The 27,248-nt window shown below is 41.0% G+C and overlaps 1 protein-coding gene and 1 long non-coding RNA gene across 3 annotated transcripts in view; both read right to left on the bottom strand.

The window, feature by feature from the left end:
- adamts14 (ADAM metallopeptidase with thrombospondin type 1 motif, 14) overlaps nucleotides 1-24,649 on the bottom strand; it is a 52,740-nt gene extending 28,091 nt beyond the window's left edge. For both annotated transcript variants that reach the window (XM_008436917.3, XM_008436918.3), the window contains exons 1-3: nucleotides 24,305-24,649; nucleotides 23,616-24,031; nucleotides 9,141-9,297 (exon numbers count right to left, since the gene is read on the bottom strand). In XM_008436917.3, coding sequence (XP_008435139.2) covers nucleotides 9,141-9,297; nucleotides 23,616-24,031; nucleotides 24,305-24,383 — 652 coding nt within the window. In that variant the 5' untranslated portion in view covers nucleotides 24,384-24,649. The remainder of the gene's footprint in view (nucleotides 1-9,140; nucleotides 9,298-23,615; nucleotides 24,032-24,304) is intronic.
- LOC145549058 (uncharacterized) lies at nucleotides 5,336-8,369 on the bottom strand. Its single transcript, XR_014084984.1, has 2 exons — nucleotides 5,497-8,369; nucleotides 5,336-5,425 (listed from the first exon to the last, which is right to left on the bottom strand). It is a non-coding gene; the product is annotated as an uncharacterized LOC145549058 (long non-coding RNA).
- Nucleotides 24,650-27,248: the final 2,599 nt, after the last annotated feature.

Here is a 27,248-nt window from a genome sequence, read left to right as displayed (position 1 = left end):
GGGATTTAATTTGCAAGCTACAGCTCCTTTACCTTTAATTATGTATGATATTCTGGAATGATATTCAGTGTTTTCTGTATGTTTCGTGCTGAGAAAGCAGAGCCCAATTGGACTTTCAGATGGAAATAATACGTTGGTTCACCACACGTTATCTCTCTAACAATAATATAGTAGAAATCAGCTGATTTTCACCTACACCGGCTCTACGTAGTGACCGGTCAGTCAGAAGCCAGGTAAAGTAGATTTCTTTTTACCCAGTTCAGTGAGCGTATCATACCCAAGCATTACCCCTTTGTGTTTGTAGTGACTGTGCGAAGAAGGCTCAAAGTTAGCCATGAGACATGCAGATGTAAGAAGATATTTTATATGTGTCATAATGTGAAGTACCAGGACTCGAAGGCAAGCAACAACTACAGACACCAAACTCAGTTTAACAGATTTATTGTATAATGGGGGGGAAGGATGGAGAGGTGTAGACCAGCGGCAGCAGGGGGGAACCAGGCCAGAGGAGGAACTGAGGAATGGGTGAGTGGTTAGACAGAGAAATAATGACAGGAGTGAAGGCGTGACCTGGTGAAGGCTTACGGTTGGAGGGTTCAGATGAGCGGAGGAGGGTACAGCAGTTGGGGCAGTGAGGGGGTTTCCAGGTGGAGGAGTTCCAGCAGGTAACTCAGGGTGGACAGGCAGCAGGGTGGTGGTTGTGGAGGAATCCAGGAGTTAGGCCGAGCAAAACAGCGAGGATCAGGTGGTCCAGGTGGATCAGACTCTCAGAGAGAGGTCAGAGCTGGTTCACTGTAGAAGCGGAACCATCTGGCATCTTCTTCTGGGAAGCCACTCCTATTTAAGGCCCTTGCTGATTGGAGATGATGAGCACCAGCTGGATCCCATCAGCCTGCCACCCTGAGAAAGTAGAGAAAACACTCCCCTGCAGAACCCAACAGTACCCCCCCCTCAACGGACGCCTCCTGGCGGCCGACCTGAAGAAGACGCAGCGGAATGTTCAAAAGAAGATATAAGGGATCGGTCCAGTATAAAGGACCGTGGGACCCAGGACCGCTCCTCTGGGCCATATCCCTCCCAGTCAACCAGATATTGCCTACCCCGCCCACGAGGACGCACATCCACAATGCGACGGACGGAGTAGGCCGGGTGACCATCAATGACCCGGGCGGGTGGAGGGGGCTTGGAAGGAGGGCACAAAGGACTTGAGAGGTAGGGCTTGATCTGGGACACATGAAACACTGGATGGACACGGAGATGAGAAGGCAACTTAAGACGGACTGCAGATGGGCTAATGATGGATTCAACAATGAATGGACCCAGAAACCTGGGAGATAACTTGCGGGAACATGATTTTAGTGGAAAATTTTTAGATGATAGCCAAACTCTTTGGCCAGGTGAGAAAATGGGGGCAGGAACTCTTTTCCTATCTGCGAGACGCTTATTTTGGGCAGACGTTCTTTGAAGTGCAGACTTAGTCTGGTTCCAAATACGCTGACAGTTCTGTATGTGATGCCTGACTGACGGGATGACCCTGTCTGGGAAGGACTCAGGTAGAAGGGATGGCTGAAACCCTTGCGAGGCCTCAAATGGTGATAAACCAGATGCGGAAGAGATGTGCGCGTTATGGGCGTACTCCACCCATGGTAAATAGACACTCCATGAGGTGGGATTGGAAGCACATAAACAGCGCAGGGTGTTCTCTAGTTCTTGGTTAAGGCGCTCGCACTGTCCATTGGTTTGTGGATGGAACCCTGAAGACAAGCAAGGCCGAGCACCGAGCACAGAACAGAAGTCCCGCCAGACCTGAGAAGTAAATTGGGGCCCCCTATCAGAGACAATCTCTGTGGGAATGCCATGAAGGCGAAAAACATGGCGAAAAAGAAGTTTGGCGGTCTCGGCGGCTGATGGGAGTTTGGTGAGGGCAACCAGATGACAAGCCTTAGAAAAACGATCGATAATAGTGAGGATGACACTCTTCTGTTTGGATGTGGGGAGACCAGTGACAAAATCTAGAGAAATGTGGGACCAGGGACGGCTAGGAATGGACAGTGGTTGTAGGAGACCAGAAGGTGGGCGGTGTGAGGTCTTGTTTCTAGCACAAGTGGAGCAGGCAGACACATATTCAATGACATCTTTATTAAGGGAAGGCCACCAAAAGTATCGACGAAGAAAGCCGATAGTACGGCTTATACCAGGATGGCCAGAGAAACCTGATGAGTGTGCCCACTGGATGGCACGAGCTCGGATGGGGGTCGGGACATACTGGCGGTTAGGGGGACCCTTACCTGGGTCTGGATCACTGGTTAAGGCCTCCTGGATGGCCCTTTCCAAATCCCAGGTGAGAGACCCAATGGTGCAGGTGGCTGGGAGGATGGCTCCAGAGGCCTCGGAAGGGTCATCTGGGGAGTGGAGTCTGGAGAGGGAATCTGGCTTAGTGTTCTTAGAACCAGGGCGGTAGGTGATGTTGAAGTTGAAGCGGGAGAAAAAGAGGGACCAACGATACTGCCGTGGGTTCAGGCGTTTAGCAGACTGCAGATACAACAGATTCTTATGGTCCGTCCAGATGATGACCGGGAGCTCTGTACCCTCAAGCCAGTGTCTCCACTCCTCAAGGGCCAGCTTTATGGCCAGAAGCTCTCGGTCACCAATGTCATACCTGCTCTCTGTGGTGGTAAACTTCTTTGAGAAAAAGGCACACGGATGGAGCTTGCTGTCTCTGGAGGAACGCTGGGACAGGATGGCCCCCACACCAGTCTCAGATGCATCAACTTCAACTGTGAATTGAGCAGAAGGGTCAGGGTGAATAAGGATTGGAGCATCCACAAACCTTCTTTTTAGCTCATCAAAAGCCAGATTAGCCTCCGGGGTCCATCTGAAAAGTTGTTTGGTGGAGGTCAGAGTAGTGAGAGGAGTTGCGATGACACTGAAGTTCCGGATAAAACGGCGGTAAAAGTTAGCAAACCCTAGAAAGCGCTGAAGTTGCTTTCTGGAGTTCGGAACAGGCCACTCCTCTATCGCTTTGATCTTAGCCGGGTCCGTCTTCACCTGTCCACCCTCAAATACATAGCCGAGGAAGGTTATGGATGGAACGTGGAATTGACACTTCTCAGCCTTGATGAAGAGCCGGTTCTCCAACAACCTTTGGAGGACCAACCTGACATGCTTGCGGTGTTCATCCAGGCTGTTGGAAAAGATGAGAATATCATCAAGGTAGACAAAAACAAACACATTGAGAAAGTCCCGAAGAACATCATTAACCAGGTTCTGGAAAGTGGCGGGGGCGTTGCAAAGACCAAAGGGCATGACTAAGTATTCGAAGTGACCAATATGGGTCTTGAATGCAGTTTTCCATTCGTCGCCCTCTCGAATGCGAATGAGGTGGTAGGCATTGCGCAGGTCGAGCTTAGAGAAGATGGAGGCTTGGTGAACTGGTTCAAAAACTGAGGACAAGAGAGGGAGAGAATATTTATTCTTTACAGTGATTTGGTTGAGTCCTCTATAGTCGATACATGGCCGGAGAGTCTTATCTTTTTTAGACAAAAAAGAATCCTGCACCGAGGGGGGAAGAGGAGTGACGAATGAGACCTGCTTTAAGTGAGTCATTTATGTACTGTTCCATAGTCAGTCTCTCCTGCTTGGAGATATTAAACAAACGGCTGGAAGGAAGTGGGGCTCCAGGAAGAAGGTCTATACAGCAGTCATAGGGGCGATGAGGCGGTAGAGATTGGGCGAGATCTTTACTGAATACCCGGTGGAGGTCATGGTATTCTTTAGGGACCTGAGTTAGATCAGGTTTACACATAGGCTGGGGTAGTTCTGAAGGTGGAGATGGCTTAGCAGACTGCAGGCAATGGTTGAGACAAAAAGGACTCCATGAGTCAATGCGAGCATCGGCCCAGTTAATGTGGGGGTTGTGTTTGCAGAGCCAGGGAAACCCAAGGACCAAAGGAGTACCCTTAGTGGGAAACACAAAGCATTGAATGAGCTCTTGGTGATTGCCAGAGACAAGGAGAGAAACTGGGTCGGTTTGGTGGGTAATATTGGCCATAGGACTACCATCCAAGGCAGCCACCTGGAGAGGAGAGGGTAATGCATGGACAGGAATCTGATATTGGGCAACTAGATCAGGGTGTATGAGATTTTGCTCAGATCCTGAGTCAACCAAGGCTTGGAATGGGTAGGAATCATGCTGGGTAGTGAGAACAGCAGGAAGACTTAGCCGGAGGTAATCATTCTCTTTAAATCTGCCCGCCAGGACCCCCAGACCTACTGGCGGGCCAGGGCTTTTGGGCGAACCGGACAGGAGGAGATGAAATGTTGAGGGGAGCCGCAGTAAAGACAACAACCTGAGGATAAACGGCGCTGCCGTTCCTCTGAACTTAGCCGGGCTCGGCCTAACTGCATGGGTTCTGGTGAGTTCTGGATTGGAGGACTGGGCGAGTCAGGACTGGGAGACCCCCTCCTAATAGGCGGCAGAGATGGCCGGGTATTTGAGGACCGGGATCTATCTCTAATTCTGTTATCAATCTTGATGGCCAGGTTAATTAGCTTGTCAAGAGAGTCAGGTTCATCTCGGCATGCCAGCTCATCCTTCAATTTGTCATTCAGGGCATGTTGGAAAGCTCCTTTAAGAGCTGGTTCATTCCAACCTGATTCAGCTCCAAGAGTGCGAAAATCAATGGCAAAATCAGCCACTGATCTATTTCCTTGTCTTAAATTCCATATTCTTTTTGAGGCAGCTTCCTCACCAAGCTTGGGACAAAATGTTTGTTTGAAGAGCTCGATAAATTCCTCATAGGAATAATATACGAGGTTCTCTTCATCTACTACTGTCTCGGCCCATCTAAGTGCTCGATCTCTTAGTAACCCAACAATAAAAGAAATCTTGCTGGCGTCATCGGGAAATGAGCGTGGGGACCGGCGAAAAGCTAATGCACATTGAAGCAGAAAACCCTTGCTTTTCTCTAGCTCACCTGAGTAGTGTTCAGGAGTGGGCGTGTTGACTTCACGGCACAGGGGTGGTGCAGAAGCAGCTGACGTAGTGGATGGAGTGGGGACTGGAACGGGAGCCGGAGCAGGAGCTGGAGCGGGGGTGGCTGAAGGAGACCTGTTCTGTAAAGTCTGGATCTGATTAGCCATTTGATGAAGATACTGAAGTATGGAGTTCTGCTGATGCATCACAACATTAATTGTAGCATCATGCCTGCCCAAAAGGACCCCCTGTTCGGAAAGTGCGGTCCGTAGTTGTGCTGCAGAGTCCGAATGGCCAGATGGTTCTGTCATAATGTGAAGTACCAGGACTCGAAGGCAAGCAACAACTACAGACACCAAACTCAGTTTAACAGATTTATTGTATAATGGGGGGGAAGGATGGAGAGGTGTAGACCAGCGGCAGCAGGGGGGAACCAGGCCAGAGGAGGAACTGAGGAATGGGTGAGTGGTTAGACAGAGAAATAATGACAGGAGTGAAGGCGTGACCTGGTGAAGGCTTACGGTTGGAGGGTTCAGATGAGCGGAGGAGGGTACAGCAGTTGGGGCAGTGAGGGGGTTTCCAGGTGGAGGAGTTCCAGCAGGTAACTCAGGGTGGACAGGCAGCAGGGTGGTGGTTGTGGAGGAATCCAGGAGTTAGGCCGAGCAAAACAGCGAGGATCAGGTGGTCCAGGTGGATCAGACTCTCAGAGAGAGGTCAGAGCTGGTTCACTGTAGAAGCGGAACCATCTGGCATCTTCTTCTGGGAAGCCACTCCTATTTAAGGCCCTTGCTGATTGGAGATGATGAGCACCAGCTGGATCCCATCAGCCTGCCACCCTGAGAAAGTAGAGAAAACACTCCCCTGCAGAACCCAACAATATGACACCCCAAAGCTTCTGGTTCCTTCAGAAATTCTAAAATCGCATTATTTTCTCATCTGTGAAAGCACCATACCCAAACACTGTCACACCCAAAGTCTGCAGAGTGGAGGTCATCATTTCAGGAAATTTTGATGTTTTTCTTTGTTTGTTTTTTTTTATCAAGTCAAAGGAAGCACAAAAGGTTTGATAAGCTAACTAAGCTAACTAAGGGAAAACCGTATTTTCTGCTGAAGCCTATCAGCCATCTATTCAGCTCGTTTTAAGGTCACTGTGGCTCCAAACATTGCAGTCTGCCACAGGATGTCTAATTTGGAGCACATTTGTCAAAACAGCAAAGAACTCAACTTAACCAGCAATAAGGGAGTCCCAACATATTACAGCATAATTGCTCTGTTTTGTTCTTTTGAGCTTTCGGCTTCTTTCCATTGTAAAACATGCCACCTTGCCAGCTTTTTGAAAGATCTCAAGGCTTACGCTACATTGGATTTTTCTTGGAAGACAGCGCTTGGAGGCAGAGATAAATTCACGCTTGACTTGAGCGCATGCTGGTCGCTGTTGCTTTGGTATCGGATTTAAAACGTGTTCATGCATATAAGAATGTTTTTGCAAAAGATGTCTTCGGTATAAAGCTCAGTGTTTGCTTCTCTCTGACCCCTGTGTTGATGTCTGGCTCAGCATGACCGTCTGGTCTGCCTGTTTTGGAACGTCTGGGGTATATTTTTGGGCGAACACTTATAATTTCCCAGATGAAAGTAGTAAATTTGCAAGTAAAGACTACCACATACTGAGATCAAAGTGGAACATGGACAAATGGAAAAGTTTATTCATACCATAAAGGTGCAACATCTCTCCTTTTTGGAAGATCAAATCAACTCCACCTACCACAACATGCACAAGTATTCACAGCCCTCCATCTTTACCGAATTTTGTTTTGTTATATTCGGAAACTTGAACGAATTAAACATGACCAGGTATTCAGTGAGAGTCTAATCTGGAGACACTGGACTGTTTTGTAGTTTGCCAGAAGCCATAAAGGACCACAAATAACAAACACAAGACGGTGTTCTAGCCAGACGAGACCAAAATATAACATTTTGTCCCACATGCGCATCATGTTGAACACACCATCCCAATAGTGAAACATTATAGTGAAGCTGGTGAGCATTGAGCTTCACCTTCCAGCAAGAGAGCAACAAACACCCAGAACTACAAACTGAATGGTATTTGAGTGTTAGATTGGCCCAGTCAAAGCCCGAAACCAAATACCGTTTAGAATCTGTGCCGATAAATGTTTTTCAGATCTGTGAACTTGAGATATTTAGGCAAGGAGTATAGACTCAGATTTCCATAATTTGACGTGTAAAGCTGGTAGAGGCAAACTCCAGGAGAATCTGGATGTGTAAAAGAAATATATATATATATATATATATATATATATATATTTCCATTTCTTCAGAAAGTCAAAAGTACACGATGACTAGTCTGACTTAAAATACTTTGTGGCATTCTCACATGGCCTTGTGAGCTTCTGAAAGATTAATATTCAATATTTACACTGATCAGAGGAACACCTGTGTATGCAGAATTAGACAACACCACAAACTAAAATTTTTTAGATCATAAAAAATATATATATAAAGAAATTAAACAATACATCAGCAAGACAATTTTGGAAAATGTATTCAGCTCTTCTTTGAATACATTTTCCAAGTGGCTGAAGGTACTGCATTTATCTGTTCAAATAATTTGTAAGTGCAAGTATACATCATGAGAATAATGTGCAGCTATCATACAGCTCAGGAAGGAGACAGGTTTGGTGTCCCAGAGACAAGGAACAAAAATGATGGACAATGTTGGTGAGAGAATATCATTATCCACAGTGAAATTAGCAGTGTGAAAGCCCACTCAGCAAGGAACAAGCCATTACAGCACAAAAAGCCTGATGGCATTTTACAAATGGACTCAGAGGCAAAGACCTTCATTTTTGGCTTTTATGCCACTGCTCCATTTTGGAGGCAAAATGGGGGAAGCTTGTAAGCCAGAGAACACCATCGCAACTGTGATGTACGAGGGTGGCAGTATCATGTTGTTTGAGGGTTTTGCTGCAGGAGAGATTGAAGCACTCTACCAAATAGATTGCACATGTGGAAATATTGAAGCGACATCTGAGAAGACGTCTAGAAAAGTCAAAGCTGGGGCACAAATCTGTCTTTCTAACAGACGATGCCGCCAAACTAGCTACAAAGTGGCTTCCGGACAAGAAAGCCAACGTTTTGGAGGCTTGGTCTCAAGCCTAGAGAAAGTTTGTGAACAGTTCTTAAATGTGTAGCCAAGCGAGATTCAATAAATGTGACTGTCAGAAGCAATGGGCCAAAATTGCAGCAAACTATTTGGTAACACTTTATTTGAAGGGGGTGAATAAGACTGTCATGACACTGTCATAAACATAACTCCTGTAATGAACATGAATAAGCTTTCATGAATATTTATGACTGTTGTCATAAAGCGTCATTCGGTAAATTATTACACTTTTAATACAAAGTTGACATAATTCAAAATGTCTTTGTTATGACAACTTGAATAAATCATTACTGTTTAAACTTTACCTTTAATAACATAGTTACCTAATTTTTAAAGTGCAATCAATGATATTTTTATTACAAATTTATATCAGTTATGATGTCTTGGTTAATGTCAAGTTGTAGACATTTTTAATAATGTCAACTTTGTATTAAAAGTGTCATAATTTACCAAATGACGCTTTATGACAACAGTCATAAATATTCATGAAGGGTTATTCATGTTCATGTCAGGTTTATGAAAGTGTCATGTCAGTCTTATTCACCCCACTTCAAATAAAGTGTTACCAACTATTTTGAGGAGCTGGTAGTTAGAAGGATTCAGTATTTGACACAAGTCATACTGTTTGAAAGACAGCTCTACCAAAAAACTTGAAAAATGGATGCAAACCTCAGAATTTGAAAAAAGTTTTTTTTTTTAAATGATCCTTTTCACTATTTTTCTATTTAGCAACTATAAATAATTCAGTTAACACAATCTGAATACAAAAAGTTCTTATTCTGATTTGATGTGGAGCAGCGAGAAAAGGTTATGTCTGTTTATCCATTTTAAATAAATACCTGATGTGCTCTGCGTGTCCTTCTTGTAGGACCTATGAGTGACCATGCAGCTGAGTCGTTCTGTTCGTTTTGCAGCCACAGAACAACTCAAACCCACACAGTGCTTTTTGTTTCCACTGATGTAAGACTCATTCCCTCCTCCTACCTTCATTGTGCAAGTCCTCTTTCCGCTGGCCCGTCTCCCGCTTGATGGCCGATCTGCGGTAGACCACGTGCACTCGCCCCTTTACTTCCACATCCTGTTGGCCTTTCTCAAGTGGTTCAATGAAAAACTCGCCATTATCAGTGCGGATCAGGCCTGCCTGGAAAAACAGAACTTTGCATCAGAGCACCACTCTTCCTTTAGATCAAGTTAATCCAACTGGATCCTGTAATAACAGCGGAGCCGGTCAGTTGGAAGATTCAGTGTAATAAGGAATGACGAAGGTGGACACAACTTGGCAGCTTTGAAGATTATTTCTAAACAGTTATTAGCGAATAACCTGAATGTTTTACAGCTCAAAAAGGTTTGTGACACTTTACTAATCTAATTCATTTGTGCACTTCTATAATAAACTCTGAATCGATTATAGGAAAACCTTTAATAATTTGTATCTTTGATTTTTGCCTTTTACTTTAAGGAGTTTCCACTATAACCCACAAACCCTAACCCCACTAAAAAGCTTTCTTCCTTTACACAGACGATGCCTCTTCAGTTTAATCTTGAAATTTCAAACACTTGACAAAGAAGTTCTATTAGCTTCTAGACATTTTAACATTAATCGAGCTACAGAAATATAATTTCCGGTGTGAGAAATGAATCATGTTTGCTCAGGAGGACTTCTCTCTTGCTTGTTGCCGAGTGTCTACAAAAAAAGGTCAATGTGGAAGGAAGCAGCCATTCTCTAATTCAAGTCAACCACAAACCTGCTATTTTCTTTTGATTGCATAAATATACAAAACGCCCACATAACACAGAGTGAGGCATTTTTATAAACATTGCAACAGAGTGTGCATTTTATTTGCATAGAAAATTAGTTTATTTGTCACTTTAAGTTACATCTGTCTGTGTCCAAAAGGACACACTTTGTGCTCATTTTGTTATATGGGTAGGGTTACGGGGGTTTAGTACTTTATCATTGGCTTATTATTGGAGCAGAACTGCAGTAGATCAGGATGAACTTGCGAATATCCCAAGTTCACTTTGATTTTTGCTTGTTTATTCAGAACATTTTCAAGTTCTACATATTAAATTTATATTAATTGTGTCTAACAATAGCTTATATTTCGGACGTTTTCTCATTTTGCCCCATTACAACCACAAACTTTATCATATCTATTGTAATTTAATGCTGTTAACAAGCTTTATCGCTCAGAGACACTGGTCAGTTCATCATCTAAAAACGGAATGCTTGCGACTAATAAAATCGAGTCAAGACATGGCTGTCCATCTAAACTGACAGGTCAGATAAAGAGAACATTAAACGGAGAAGCAGCAAAAGTAACCATGTACACTGAAAAATTGCTATGCACCTACATGCTCTGTTTAATCTGACTGAGCTTGAACTATTTTGCAAAGAAGAATAAACAAGAAGTGCAGACTCTAAATCTCCAAAGCTGGTAGATGCACCTCTAAACCATTGCAACTAATTGTGACAAAATAACAAATATGTGCAGAAAGTAGTGAAATTACTTGCAGGGTATGAATAAGTGTTATTAAATTATAAAAGCCTTCCTTTATTGCTGCGAGCATCCTGTCTGGTCATGTGATGCATTGTTTATGTAATGATATTGATAACAGCTGCTCTATCTGTACACAGGATGTGTTTTGAGGACAGTATTGAGTCACATTTTGGAAGCAAGTTCGACAGACCACACAGTTACTGCTTTACAAGAGATATCAGGGTCAACATGGGATCACTGACGTCATATAATGTAATACAAAGCTGTGCTTTGACTTGAGGTTTAGGTTAACTCTGCAAACCTCATCCAAACAGCTATTTTTGAAGAAAAAAAATATAAAGTATACAAGAGACTGTAATATCCTACATTACATTACAAGCTACATCAGTTTAGGATAGCTGTCACAACAAAGGTTGGGGAATAAAAAAGTAAAAAATCTCAATAACAACGAGAAATGTACGTTTTAAATTCAATAAAACTGATTATGCAGACAGTTTGGGGGTTTGTATTCTTTTTTTTTGCACAAGAAGTGCACATTTGATTTGCATTATTTTCTGGTTGTAATATATTTGCACTTTTCAATATTATTGTACATCGATTTTGTACATCAAAAATATTGCTATTTGAGAAAGTCCCATTATTAATCATCAAAATGAAATTGTTTAAAACCCTATATTCCATGTTTAGTTTTTGGCAACTTGCATTGTAATACATTTTAAAGTAACTCATGTAAATTTGGTCTGTAATCTTAGAAATGATCTAAACGATACAGCAAAATGAAGGGACGCTAAAGGACACTGGCACACAAACAGCGTAGAAAATATGCACTTAATGAAAAACTGTGGAAAACTTCATGTTCCAAAAAAATGCACTCTATCTTTTTTAGTGTTTGGTGATTTTCAATGTGTTTATAATTCCCTGACTCATCATTGCTATTGCCATAACACCAAGTTGATTTATTGCAAAAACAGCATCTTTAACCAGACATAGGTTTTTCATTAAACCAAAGTTGTTGTAATGGAAATAAGTTATTTCTTTCCCAGTATCACTGTCTGTGGTTTGCGCTTGCAATGAACCCAAAGCAAAAAGTCAACTATCTTGATTTGCTAAGCATTTGTTTATTTACACTGTCATGGCAACACTAACTAGCATTACAGCATATCACATGTTTTCCTGATATTGCGCAGCCCTTGTTTGCTTTCATTTTTAAGCTTTTGTCTATTTTCATTCGTTTGCAATGACAAAACATCCCACTAAGAGTGCACAAAAATAACTTTATGCTTTTGGTAAAAAGTGCATTTCTTCAATGTGCCATCTTGGATAAATTACTCCTAATAAGCCCAGACTACTATACACTGTCTTCAGTTGAAGTGTTTCTCCAAGACTTTGTTGAGAAAGGAGTAAAACCTCTTCAACCTATTATTATCTTTGTGACACAGAGACACCAACAAAACCTCTGGCAAGTGTGTGTGTGTGTGTATTTACAGCTGCTGAATGAAATCTAAATATGGAACAGAAACGAAAGATCTGAGTTTGATAACTCTCTGCTCAACAGCAGTGATATATGTATAACCCTTAAGGGTGGCGTTCCACCGTTGGATTAAAGAAGACTGAGAGTCAAAAGTCTGCATTAAGAACAAATTCGATCATGTGTCGCTGTTGTTGCATAGTTTGAGCTGGGTCATTTTAAATCTTCCTGCATGACTGATTGCAAACAACAAAAGTGAATTCTTACGATCGTCTTTCAACAATGACTTCCCACCCTGTCTCACACATTACCGAATTTGTGAAGCACATGACAAATACAAGTCTTCCCACCTGACTTATGAATGTCTGCAGCTCATCCAAAGTAGCCGCGCTCCTAATGGCTGTCAGCTTTGGTTTTCAGCTTTGGTTGGACAGCTATGTCCTGACAGGCTTGAGGATGTGCCAGAAAATGTCTATTTTTGGTACGATTAGCTTACACTCGACTACACTCGGAGGTTAGCTGCCCTGCATCGTGTTTAGTGGTATCAAAGAAAAGAGGATGAATTTTATAACTATAACTGTTAGATTAACAATGCCCTGAGACAAAACCCTGTGACTTGCATTTACAATCGAGAGTTCCCTCGTGTCTCATAATTGCCTGAGTACATGTGACAGATAACAGCTTATGTTTTATTCCTTTTTTTCCCCCACTGTCAACTTCACAGTTTTTCAGATTTATAAATTATAAACCAAGTTTTTTTGTTTTTTTTACTGAAGTCAAGTGACATAGAGGCCATAATGTTACTCCACAGGCTGAGCTACAATCTCAGCATACAGTTTGAGAGGGGAGTCATCCGGCTGCGCCACACCACACGAAAAAAACCCGAACATAAATCTGAACCTTTAGCTCACTGGTGCACTAAATTCCTCACCTCTGCAGGGACAACTTTGAAGTTCCACATGCACTGTATGTCATTTCAGGGTGAGGCAGTATTCCTTTCAAATCCCTACTGGAAGGTTAAGTGGCGAAAGCATTAAGGCAAACATTTTTTTTATTTTTATTTTTTATTAGTATGCATCTCTGTCACCCAGTAGTAGTCAAAGTTAAGAGCTTGGGTGCTTCTTCACAAAAAGAAACAATACGAAATCCTACACTACTCTGAACCATAATAAGCTTCAAACACTGCAACAATGCTTTCCTCAACAGGAAATCATGCCATGATTCATGTGTCAAGATAAAGATGATTGTTTCGTTAAAAAAAACTAAATCAAATCTTTCCTATTTATTGTTTCTTCTTGTCATTTCCAGCTCTGAATGTCCGCCATTAATCACGGATAGCTGGTAAACAAAGGCATAGCTACACATGCGGTGTTGCCATCACGCTTGGTGGTCCAGTTACATCACTGCCTGAGATAATCTGATGGAGTCATCCTTTATGGTGCATGTCAGACAAACAAAAATCCTAAAGCTGAATAAGCACCACAGGCTACGGATGCAGGGAAATTAAAAGCCAGCTTTGGTTCCGGAGGCTCAACCTGTAATTTGTGGTAGATTATTTGGAAACATGCATTTAGGTTCCAGGCACGCTCTCTTACTGATTCACCAAAAAACTGGGAGACTTAGAAAGGTACTGCGGTGTTACATCATGAAGTCAGTGATGCACTCTTTTTGTGAAATTCACCCGTTGAACTTTTGTAATAAGACCTACATAGCAATATGAAGGGACTGGACATCTCTATTATTCCTGTTAAATGCAGGGTTTGTGAGAGAAAAGAAAAAAAAACAGAATTATCAACAGATTAGGACCTTAGCTCACCTGTGCGGCAGTGTCATATAATGGAGAAATTACTAAACAGGACAGAGTGTAGAGGAAGGAGTTTAGTTCCTCATTCCATTTTATCCTTTACATCTCGCAGTGTTCGCATATATGACTGATCAAGAAGAGAATCATGAATAAAAAAAAGAGGGGTTATAATCACAACAGTAATCTGCATGAATTAATCACACCAATTTAACGTCAAGTGGACAGCTCAATCAAACAGCAAGCTGCACGAGGGAACAAATCAGTTCCAAAACAAGAAATAGGTCTTTTAAAAACACACTTCTCATACTAATCGCAACAGCATGAGACACAGGAACTTCTTTGGCTAAATTTGACCAGTTTGTATGTTTGCATAGAAAGTATGTTCTACCAAAACAACAACTGGGTTATTGAACTGAATTAATCAGTTAATCAAGTATTTATTTATTTATTTATTTTTTGCTGTTTTGATTTAATCACCAAAGAATCACAAAACTATGTAATCTACAAAAAATAAATAAAAAATTTTCCTATGTCACAATTAAAATAATTTCCTTGATTTTGGTTGGTTTTCAGAAGTTAAGATTATGTGGATATGGGGTGAGGCGTAAGTTATCCTGCCATCGTCTTCTCTGCCTTTCGCTGAGCATCTAAGCACCACATTTATCTTCACTCAGTCAGGAAATTAAAACTTTTTTTTCTGTAGAAATCTGCATCATAAAAGTTTTCTAATCAAGAGAAAGGGTTGCACGAATTGAAAAGCACAGACCTCTTGCTCTCAAAGTAAACTGCATGTTTTTTAGCTTCTTTATACCTGTCAAGAGTATTAAAGTAAGGCAACAAGTGTTAATCATTTAGTATGTCATGTTATGATCCCTTGTTGTTAGCTGTAGTGGGAGGTGAAGTACAACGGAAGATGGTGGAGTATGATGTAAAATTAATTACTTCAGTCTCAATGCCTGACATTAACAAATAAGGCAATTCTCTTATTAGATCAGATCAATAAAAAAATTCTAATAAAGTCAAAGCAAAGAGAGTCAGCAACATTCATCCACAAATGTTGGCACCTCTGCTACAGATGTGCAGCGTAACTTTAAACAAGCAGCTTTTATTGCAACATAATCTCGGTAATCTCAGATTTAATTTGAGCGTTTTAACTCTCTGAGAAATTAAGTTATTTTTAATAAGTGTGGATGACGCATCAATCGCCTTGGGAACATTTAAATACAAAAACATACTGTATATGCTGCAGTAAAAGATGAGAGTGACAGGAAATACATCACAGTTTTGGCTGGAGATCACATGTGTAGATCTTTATTTAGAGACTGCCTACATGCCAGCAGGGTGTTGGAAGGCTAGAATAATCCTAGTAAAACATGCAAGCATGGGTACAACCGTCTGCATCTATTTCCATTAACAATACATGGAAACTGAAACTCTTCTGCTTACACCTGAAAAAGAGCGAGATGTCTCACTTTGACTGTTGCTAGGTGTCTCTGTCACTTTTGGACCGGTAGACACAGAAATAGCGCTCCTCATCCGGTGACAGGGTGTGTGAGGCACTCGTGTTACATCCATCACACGCGTAACTCAAGCCATCTGTCATCTGGGCTAATTCTCAACACATGAGCAACACCGGTATTATCATAGCCATCATTCATCATTCCACAACAGTAGCGCGCCAGCTGTTGCCATCGAGACGCAGACACTTCAACAGGAGGATGTCACAAACTTTGAGACAGTCAAACAATAAACTATGAGTACAGATCAGCCAACAAAACAGTGGGGCTTTAGCAACAAAGATTAATCAATGATTTGCAGTGTAATGCCATAAGATTAAAAAAATGCCAATAATGTTGCACCGTCGGGTTTAGGGCAAATAAAATCCAAATAAAGGATTATTATTTCTGGTTGTAACATGACAAAATATATATATATATATATATATATATATATATATATATATATATATATATATATATATATATATATATATATATATATATATATAAAACTGTCCCATACCGCTCAATGCTTTGTTTAAATAAATGCACATGATGTGGGTAGGAAAAAACGAATCCCTGATATGAATCTACTCTGATCTTGATTCATCCACTTTTGAAGACTTTCATGCTGGCAGTACGACAAAACACACCATGTGTGTCAAAGATCTGACCCGCATGTTCTGACTCTAATGCGTGATGTACTTTTTTTTTATGCCTTTCATTCACAGTCCTTTCATCACGCATCATCTTTTGAGCGCCTTCCACATCAAGCATTACATGTCAGCCTGTCTGCTGCTCCCCCAGCACCCACCCTGCTTGCTCCGACAGGTCTGTATTTAAGTTGGCTTTGAGTCAAGGAATCACATGGACAATATTCCTAAGAGTCTGACAGCACCTCTTAAAGGGAGTGCTCACATAAATCACAAGCAAAACGTGGCGATGGCCTTTCCGCTTTAATTTCTGTGAATGTGTCTTTAGAGTCCTAACATCACGCTGTGTCTCAAATAAAAGAAATACATCTAAGCCGCATTTCTTTTTTAGGTGCACTTTTGTTTTTTTGTTTTCTGTTTTTACTTTCAAACAGTTATTATGCGTCGCCGTGACAACAAGGTGTTGTTATTTTGGGTTTTTTTACAACCAGGAGCAGCTGATTAGAATCTCAAAAACTCAAATAGCACCTGAACTACAACCCCAAATCTCAAGAGGAGCTGAAGAGGTTGGAGAGCAGAGAGAGAAGGAGGAAGTTCAAACCTTCTATTCCATCGATCCTACTGGGCGTGGATAATATCCCCAACTCCAATATCTCTCTGCCCAGCTTTTAAAACACCTGGTCAGATAGAAATTTAAAGACAAGTGGCAAAAGCCAATGAGGTGGTTTGTTGGTGCTTGCCAACAACTGATGGTGTAACTCAGGTCATGTTACTGTGAAATATTATTGCTGCCGACCAGATATTGAGCTGTTACCTCGTCACGACAGACGTGACGCCGTCATACAGCAACAGCCGTCAGTCAGATGGCTCTTCAGATTCGTTCCCATAAACCTTATAGACATACCTCATATCAAGATAGCAGCAGATACAACCAAATCAGCAGTGCAAACGATTTCTAAGGAAGAGTCCAACAGGACAAATGCTAGCATGAGTCCTGATACGCCTGTCTAGACAAATTCTTCAAGGAAACTAACTATTCGTATCTCTGGTGCGGGTGAAAACAGAAGTGCCTAAAACTCTTATTGCTGTGTTTCTTCAATAGGCATTTAAAAGTGAACAGCATTGTCGTTGAAGGTTTCTTTCTCAAGTTGAGCTAATAAAAGGTTGCTTTATTAATCAGCATAATCTTGAGGAGTCTAAATGAAAAAATTAAAACATCAAGGTGAGTACATAAAGATGCTTAAGCGATTATTTTTGGTGTTGTGATATTTTTCTTTTACTGCTGCTGCGCTGCAGTTCTCATTAAACACATGATTGGTCAATTATGATGATCTTGATGGATGTTGTTTCTGCTAAGGCCATCAAAGCTGCAATGTGTGGGTTTTATTAAGGCCTCTTATCAACAAGCTATGATTTAATGGCTTCTCATGAGCAATATGGCTGCTCAGAAATATTTGAGCTGGCAGTTCTTGCTTTTCCCTTTATCTTTAACAATTTGTACTTGTAACTCATATTTACGTGTTCTGGGATTTTTGCCGCAACATTTATACAAAAGGGAGCCAGCAATTTATCATGTAGTGAAATCGGTTGTGTTTATGAAATTGAGATTTTGTGGAAGCATTGTTACTTCAACCTTTAAAATATAATGCATCGGTTTTGTTTTGTTTTTTTACAATTCTTTCACACATGTGAGGACAGTTGGTTCGTGACGAATGAGCACGCCTGTCTCTCAGGCGTTTGTCGATTAGATTGATGGATAGCTGCAGCCCAGAAGCATGGGGACGTTTTTTTTTTGTTTGTTTGTTTGTTTTTTTTTGTAGCAATGTGCTACATGGAAGCCAGTATGTCACTTGCAGCCTTGAGTGACCAAAGTGCACAATAGCAGTCTAGCAGGAAATAGTACAAAACACACAGGTCTTACAATAGTAAAGAAAGCATGGCTTGATTTAATTTATTTTTTTCTCAAGGTGGTTTGCCGGACTTGTATGGAACAGCCCAGAGAGGACAATAGTAGCTTTAAGAGACACGTGTTAGTTCCTAATGGAGTGCTGATGGAACACAAATCTGGTCCAAATAAACTAGAAATTGAGCAGTAAAGCTCTAAGGCTCCTCAGGTAATATAAATGTGCTCACCAAAGATTCAGAATAACTTTTTCAGATACTGAGTAAAGTTTAGGGCTTCTGCGATTAGTCAACATAATCAATGTGATTGACTATAGTCAATCTATATTTAATATTATCCATATTTAGAATTGACTTTTCCATTCAATGATTTTGAGCTACTTAGTTTTTTTATTTTATCAAACAACTGATATATTTCACACTGCTATGGGTTACTCTGAGAAAATATCTTTTCCAAAAAAAAAAAGTGCAAGTCTTTCAAAGTTCTCACAGGCTAAAGTCTGGAAATATTTACAGCCTCTTAACAACACATTGTTTTTTTCATGCTCTTTTGGGTTTCATTTAAAACCACCATCGGCACAAGCATCACATGCATGATGAGCTTCTGAAGAAACAATAAATCTGAATAATAAACCCTCTTGTTTGCATTCTGCAACATCCCCATTGTTACTAATGATCTGATGGTGCAGACAAAAGCCATATTAAGTGTTTTAAAGCTGCTGAACTCCCCCTATGAAGTTAGTAAAGTGGTTATGGTAACAATTAAACACATTTGACTGATTAATGCTGCGCCTGAGTGTGACAGTATACAGACTTTACAGAGCAAAGCAGATGTGTTTTGCCTAATCCCATCTTAATTACAGTTAATTGCATAGCTAATGATAGCACTTCAGATTTGGCCCATGTTTTCCGCTTAGATGTAGCAACGCACGTGACACGTTCTTCAAATATCATTCCAGATATTGACGTGACGGCATCTTAAAGTCGGTGAATATTTGTTCTCTGCATGTCAGTGACACCCCCGTTACTGTGTATCCCAAAGGGCCTGTGATGAATTAAGATCCAGTTACCGTGGAGACCACTGGATCTCGTCATGTTCAAGAAACATAACGAGAATTACGGCAATACGAAGGGGCAATGTTACAGCCAGAAACGGCCAATCAGGTCCCATTCCTGGGTGTCATGATGGACTCAGATCTGAACCTTCAGAGACACATAAAGACAATTTCAAGTCAGCCTTTCATCACCTTTGGTCAAATTGTTTACTGCAACAAGGTCTTCACAGGTCTGGCTAAAACGTCAATCCGGCAGCTGCTCCTTATTCTTATTAAAACTAGGAAACCCCAGTTTCAATGTCTTTACACTGGTTCCCTGTAGACTTTAAAATACTCTTGTTATTTTATGAATTGCTCAATGACTCGCTACCAAAATACATTAAAGATCTGCTGTCTGGTCTTCTAGTCCAAGTCTACTCTGCATCCCCACATTGTGAACCAAACACAGACAACCATCATTCAGTTTTTATGCTCCACTAATTTGGAACAAGCTTCCAAAAACTGTGTAACTGTTGAAACACAAAGTTCCCTCAAATTAAGGCTAAAAACACATTTGTGCACAACTGACTTTGATTAATAACTGGAACATCATGAATTGAAGTCTGCTTTTCCCCCTCTTTGGCATTTTGCTTGTTTGCTCCTTTGTTTTTCTTCCGATCACAAAAAGCATTCTGAACTCCCTTTTTTCTGAAAATGTGCTGCACCAATAAAACTGCTTCGTCCTACCTTGTCAAAGTATTGCAAGAAAATATAACCTCACACGACCGCCACCAGCTTGAACTGCTGGTGGCGGTTCAAGCTGGTGGCAGGACAGAGCCATTCTTTCATGTGGTTTATACCAAATTCTGATCCTGCTTTCTGAATGTTAGAGCTTTCTGAATCAAGTCTTAAATCAATGTTTTTTTACTCTGTTATTGCCGCCCCTATGTCTGGCGCGCCATATAAAACAGTGGAAGAACATGTCACCATCTATTGTAATTGGCTTAAGACATTGAAGTTGGAATCTGACTCACAGATTAACTCTTAATATGAATGTTTTTCGAATGAGTTTTTTGAGACGCTTTTTGTATCGAATCATCTCTAGCCCAAAGTAATAAGTAATTAAACTGGTCAAACTTGAATTCGATTAATCTACATGAAATACGTTCTTTAAAACAGAGGTTGAAATTTGTGAAACTGTTTTACTAACACAACGTTTCTAAAAACACAAATTGCACATCTATTAGTATTCCTCAGCGATTTGGCTCATGCGATTTCTATCAAAAATAGTTTTGAGATAGTTTCTCCTTTTGGATAGCTCTGACATTGGCTGCTCTCAAGCCTGACCGTTCAAGTGTCACACGACTGTTTTGCAATAAACATCCATCAGTGGCTCAGCTTTTCTCACTACCCCTCTGTTTTGTTACAGCCGAACACACATTTAAAAACTAAGCAGTAAGAGCAGAATGACATGTCAAACTGTGGCAATAGGCGGGACGGGAGATGGGGGGGTGCATCTGATGCTGCAGATTTATGGTTAATTGTTCCCTTTGCTTAATTATGGAGGAAAGGTGGAACAGAGAGAGAGATCATTTCTCTAATACATCACGTCATTTCTCTAGTTTGAGTTTTTGTGGTGTTTTCTGATTTCCCATTCGAGAGTTTATTAAAACTGAAAAATGCTGTTTGCACTTACAATGCAACACGGGCAGAATTTGTCTCCTATCAAAGACAGCATTCAGGGGAAACATTAAGATAAAATAATAAACTTGTCTCTTTCCACTTAACTTTTAGGACTACAGTGACAACAGTTGATAACGCAAGCAGTGTGAACTAGTCATTATTTTTGATTTCTTTAACCTTATTTGCCATTAAGGTCAGGTTGGGTTACCACACAAAACCAGCTTATAGAAAAACTGTGCAGCCAGGGTTCGTGACGTGATTCAATAAGTGGTTATTATTGATCTCTCAGCACACAGCTGCTGATTGCGTGCCCAACTGCAGCTGCTCCAACTGAGCGTCCCGCGTGGAGCTGGGGCCTAAATGCGCTCTCTCTTCAGCTCGGCCAGCAGTGCTCGGTTCAACCCGAAGTGCTTTTGTTTGATAGCTTACAAACATACGCAGTGAAAGATTTTAGTGAAACAGTATGATGTAATGTGCCTTGGTTCTCTTAAGAAATGAAAATATGTTTAGGGGGCAATTGGAAGCAACTAAAAATCCCACGGAAACAGAATATTATTTACTGATCGCGAACTACTGCTTCTGCTAACTCGGTGACTGAATGTCTAAGAATAAAAACACCTGTTCTGCCAACGCACAGTCAAATAAATTCAAAGTGTTAAAGATTAAAAGGACAGCTCAGAGGTTCTATATGCAGCTAAGAATCAAAGCAGTCATAGCCCTCAGGTTTGTTCTTAAAATGGTAAATATAGTAAATGGCTTGTATTTGTATAGCCCTTTATCAAGACATATACAAGTACAAGGCGCTTCACATTACATTCAGTCATTCATCCAGTCACACACAACCACATGCGTTCTGACTGAAAATGTCATGAGGATATCTCAAAGATAATATCCAAAGCAATTTGCAAAAAATAATCTGTTTATTCCTACAGTTTCTTAAAAATATATATTTATATTCCCCAAAAATCAGTGGACATTTTTGGTTTATTGGCATTACATTTGCATGTTTCCACTGAAACTTTCACAATGGACCTGCAGTGAACATTCTTTGAGGTTGGAAGGCATCCTTTCCATCACCATAATCTTTTGCTCCCTTCGTAGATTATCCAGCAGATCCAAGTTACGACTCTGAACTGGCTAATCCAAAATGTCAGTATGTGTCAAGTTTAAAGATTACTTTAAACCTAAATCTTTCAGGGGTATGAATAGTTATGAGCTTAACTTAATATATCAACAAAGTTTTACTTTGACTACTATACTTTTCAAACCTTTCAAAGGTATCCTCAAAGATAACTGGCTTGTATTTGTATAGCATTTTATCAAGAGCTATACAAGTACAAGGCGCTTCACATTACAGAGACGGGCCTAAAACTTGAAGCTGACAACTTTATTGGGGTTTTTATTTAGAATAAATCCCAGTTAGTTGTTTGTGGACCCAAAGTTAATGGCTCGTAAAAGACGAACCAAGACCACAGCATACCTCTACCGTCCTCAAACAACTCCAATCTCTGAAACATCGCGGCTTGGTTCTTTACACAGAAGCAGTGTGCCACTAGTGAGGTTCTGAAAAGATAACATTCAAAATGATCCAGCTATTGTAACTGTTTGATGTAAAAGTAAAGCTGTGAACAAAGGAAAACCTTTACTTACCTTCCTATTTGACAGTTGCTCTAACCAGAAAAGCTCGACATGTTCCAATGTCAGCGTGTTTCTCAGACACTGGAAGCGCATCGTCTCCTTCGTCCATATACCGTGTAAATTAGCGTGATGCTACACTAAGACATTTTTGAGCCTAGATTTGTTTTTCAATGGCAGAAGTTTACTTTGATCTTGGCCACTCTCAGACTACCTGTTAGTTGCAGCCTCCAGGACCAATAAGTGTGGATTTATACTGAATGAAGATGTAATCAGAGTTACAACCTTTTAACAAACGGAGCCTTCGAAATCCTGAGCTATCCCTTTAAACGTTCTGATAAGGCGCTGATAAGTCCTTACTTGTGGATTTATGAACCCCAGAAGACAGAATCGCATCCCTGGACAGCTAAAATAAAATAAAAAACTAAGGACAGAGCGAAAGCTATTGGCTTGTTCCTAAGAGTAAATATTAACAACAGATTCAAAAAGCGCTGTTTACATGAACAGAAACGAAAGTTTTGAGATTGGAGCTATTAAGCTAAATTGGTTTCAGCACTCAGATCAGGTGTGTCAGTCTACTGCAGTGATATTTCATCCAGCACCCTGAATATTTTCTTGGGGTGCAAAGTGTGACTTCGTGAATAGGGATGTACAAATATGAAAACGTGACCAATATTGATATCAATATTGGCATTAATTTTGCTGTCATGGCCATTAACTCATATGTAACAATATCATATATATTATATTACCTGTTCAACACTGATTCTTCTCTGCTTCAGATAAACTCTCCACAATCCTGCACTGTATCACCATCACTATCATATGGCCAAATAAAAAAACCACATGACCAACATCCTGCTTAATTTCAGATCTTCTACTGATCACTGCATCCCAGTCTGGGCCATCTAAACATATGAAAAACTTTTACATCTACACTACTATTGATAGGGCTTTTATGTAAGTTACCGTGTGAATCAGCCATAAGAACTTATCTCAACTCAACAATGAACATCTTTCATGATTATTAAAAGTGACATCATTGTGACTGCTGCCTCCTGTACGTAAGATAACCTCTGCTCATCACTAATCTACAGAAATCCCACTTCAGAAAAGCTGAAAATCCATCTAATCAACGTGTTCTATGAAGATATAAAGCATATAGAAGTTTAGAAAAACAATGTTCTGCAACATTTAGAGGGATCTTTTCAGTATATGTATTTGTTTCAATTGCTGAACTGATTTGTCTGTGTTTAGCCCCAGTAAAGGTTCACACTTACCAGTCCATCACAGTTGCTGATGGCCACAGAGGCCTCTGGCATGTCGGTCACATCGCCGGTGAAGACACAGTCCCGATGGATGCGTTCCTTGGCCTTTTCCTCAAAGTCCTCCTGCCATTCCACGAAAGCTCCTGGTGCCACCAGCCTCCTGTTGGCCTTCAGGCGAAGGTGGAGCTCTTTCCCAAACAAGGTGACATTGAAAAACAAGTGCTGACCCGTAGTAGAGGTGACTGAGGGCGTCTGGGGGGCACTGCGGGCGGTTCTTCTTCTGCTGCCAGGAGCTGAGAGATTCTCATCAGCAGCCTCACTTTTACTTCCACTTCCAGCAGAAACCACGTGAGAAATGTACCGGCCGTGGGAGTCTGTGCTGAACGGCACCATAAGACCATATTCACTTAACTTTCCAGAGAGTTTTTCTGATGGGACAAATGGTGTCAAATAAGAATCACATTTAAAAAAAGACATAAAATGTGCCATGGAAAAAGAAAAAATGAATAGAAAGGTGAAATAAGAAGTGCTTATTAAGGAGTGGAATGCCAACTGGAGGACATTCAGTGGAAAATTCAACAATACTTCTTTTCATTTTCAACATAATGTGTGTGTGTTTTTTTTTTTTTTAGGTTTTAGGGTTTTGCATACATTTTTCATTTATAAAAATGCAATGAAAAAAAGTGAAAATAAAGACTCACCCTCTGATTCCGCAGCCAGAATTTGGTCCATACATACTTGACAAAGTGAAAAGCACATCAATAAATATAAACAATCCATAGCGAGGGCTAAAGTATGAGAGCTGCCACTTTTTTTTTTCCTTTCTTTAGTAAACTTTGTGAGTAGAGTTCCTCTCCACCTCCAATGAAAAAAAAAAAAAGCCCAAAACGCAAAAGCAAAAGTGCTCAGAGTTGAGCTCCAGCGAGGCAGCCGGGCATTTCTCAGCGTCCTCCCCGGTCTACACGCCAAACTGAAGCTGCTTCCAGTGTGTTGGCCCTCGCTGAACTGAACACACCGAAACTGCCGCGTCCATTTAGGGAACCGCACCGGGGGGGGCGGCGGTGAATGTGTGTGTGTGTGTGTGGGGGGGGGGGGGGGTATCTGGGGGTGCTGATGACGACAAACTCTCCGGTATAAGAACCGGGACGGTTGGAAGTTGTTGCCCACTTTTTCCCCCTCTCCCCCTTTTCTTTCCTCCTCTCTTTCAAAACTTTTTTTTTTTTCAGCAGGACAACACCGAGTTAACACACGCCTACACTGAGAGAGAGAGAGAGAGAGAGAGAGAGAGAGAAAGAGAAAAAATAGGTAGAGTTGAGATGCAGAGACAGAGTGTCCCAGCGGTGGAACATCTGCCGTCCAGTCGTGCACAATTACGCACCGATGGTGCGGCTCCGGAACGCACAACTGCTAAACTGCAACCACTGGGAGCGCATTCTCCCTTGAAGACAGCCACATATTGAGACACGCGTTCCCCCCCCCTACCTCATAAAGGCAATAGTACGTTATATAATCGTATTAAGTTGGGAGAGAGAGAGGGGGGAAAAACAGCCTTAGACACAGCTGATGTTCAGTCATGGAATTTGGACTATTTCTCCTTCTGTAACACGCCGAAAAAGCCCGTCCAGACGCCAGATGCAAGGTAATAACTCATAGAGAGCGTGTTTACATTAGTCCACAAACATATGTTAGTGATCACGTGGCAATAAATCTGGGAACAGCATTCCTTCACATTACACTGAGGCACCGGTGACGACAAAACGCTACAAGAGCCAATGGCCGAGCATTTACAATAAACGCAAAGGTTGAAAACTGCAGCTCAGAAAAAAAAAAAAAGTTTTTGAAAAATAAATTTACTCAGATTTGAATCATTTTTGCCCTTTAGCAAAAATAAATTATCATCTGAAAACGTTGTGTTTGTCTTTGTGCAACATTAACTCAAGTCATCTGAACGGGAGAAAATGAGCGTCCTTGTGATAAACTGATTCCACAGACTGAAACTGCAGAATGGCTGCAGTTTTCACATCCCCTTGACTTTTTTTTCCTGAATAAAACACATTTCCTTACTTTTTAATATGCTGCAACATAAAATGACATTTTATGAAACATCACTCAGATGTCTCTATTCTAACCCAAAAGGGAAATATTGAATCTCATTTGATGTGCTGGGGTAAGAAAAAATACATATATGCAGTCATTTTATAAAGTGTAAACATCGATTTTAAAATCAACAAATTCGACAGCAAGTTAATAAATTTTTCCCCCTAATTTTATTTTCTATTTATTTATTTTTTTTGTCTTTTAATTGAAAAGAAAACCCTGGTAAAAAAAAAAAAAAAAAGAGAGAGAGAGAGAGAGAGAGATTGACTTATTCTATTGTTCAAAACAAGAATAAGAGTTATGAATTTAAAACGGTTTGTCTACAGGGAGGCTGTCTGATTTGACATGCCGATTATGTTACCAGCTTCAGCAAAACCAATGGAATCATACTAGTTTCGTAATCTGAGCTAATCCTGCAGATGTCACTCTGAGCATATGTTCCATTTGCCCAACAGCGGATCCACTGAGGGAAACGAGAGCCTGGTAATATTTGGCAGTTCTGTGAAGACCACCAAGATAATTCTTTTTAAATTTGCTCTGCTGGACTCCAGACTGATTCAGACGTGAATGCGCCGAGCCTGAATCAACAACTCTGGAATCTTTCTCAAAGGAAGGCAGAAGGCGGGGGTTGGTGCTGCAACAAGTATTGACTTTTAGTTCTTTTTTTTTTTTTTTTGGTTGAGAAATTAGGGTGTCTAGACTGGACACCAAGCTCCCCATCCCCCTTTCTTTCTGTTCCTCGAGTGTGTCTGGGCTCCAGATAAGAGCGTGTTGCCTCTAATGCTCTCAGTGTGTGGTTAATTGGCTCAAAGCTTCCAGGATGGTCAACGTTTGGCAGGTGTTGGGAGGGGGGATATTCCGCAGTCGTCCCCCCGGGGCAACTGAGAGGGGATTGGATGGTGATCCAGAGCTGTGCATTAATAAGCAGTGGAAACTAACCACAGTATTAAGAGATGGAAACCATTAACTGCCTTGTGAGATGCTTTATGCTGTTTTTCCATCCATGATGTTTAGAAGTTGTTTTTTTTTTCTTCTTCTTCTTCATGTGTGTCTAAAAGCCAGGAACACATTCCACAATATAGCATAGTATTCAGTTAGAAGCCCTGTTTTTTCCCCTTCAGAAATGAATAGCTCCACTCACAGTCTGTGGTTACGTCCACACACAAGTACAATTTTCTACAACAGAACACTCTGTCCTTTATAACATAAGAGCGAAACATTGGTGCACTTTTGACTTGAACTGAACCTACATGGGAAGTTTTCCAACAGAAAATTCACTGAGATGTTCAGAAATCCCTTTAGAATTATGAATCAGCGAATAAAAAAGAAAACAAACAAACAAAAAAAAAACGTTCTGTCTGGTTGGTTTCTCCTCCAAAACCCCAAATAACTGATCCGTAGCTGCAAAGACTTAAACTTTTTTCAGAGTGTTTTCAGCCACAGGGAGAAGTTGCAGCACAGAGGGAACCTATGCAAACTCTGGATGCCTTAGCATGTGCTGTAATTCTGTCTAGCCATGCCAGCGAGCTGTGAAAATATGCTATTTTT

Source organism: Poecilia reticulata, chromosome 19, assembly GCF_904066995.2.
Source record: "Poecilia reticulata chromosome 19, P_reticulata-male-v2, whole genome shotgun sequence".
Classification (NCBI taxonomy): domain Eukaryota; kingdom Metazoa; phylum Chordata; class Actinopteri; order Cyprinodontiformes; family Poeciliidae; genus Poecilia; species Poecilia reticulata.
This window is presented reverse-complemented; position numbering and strand designations above follow the sequence as displayed.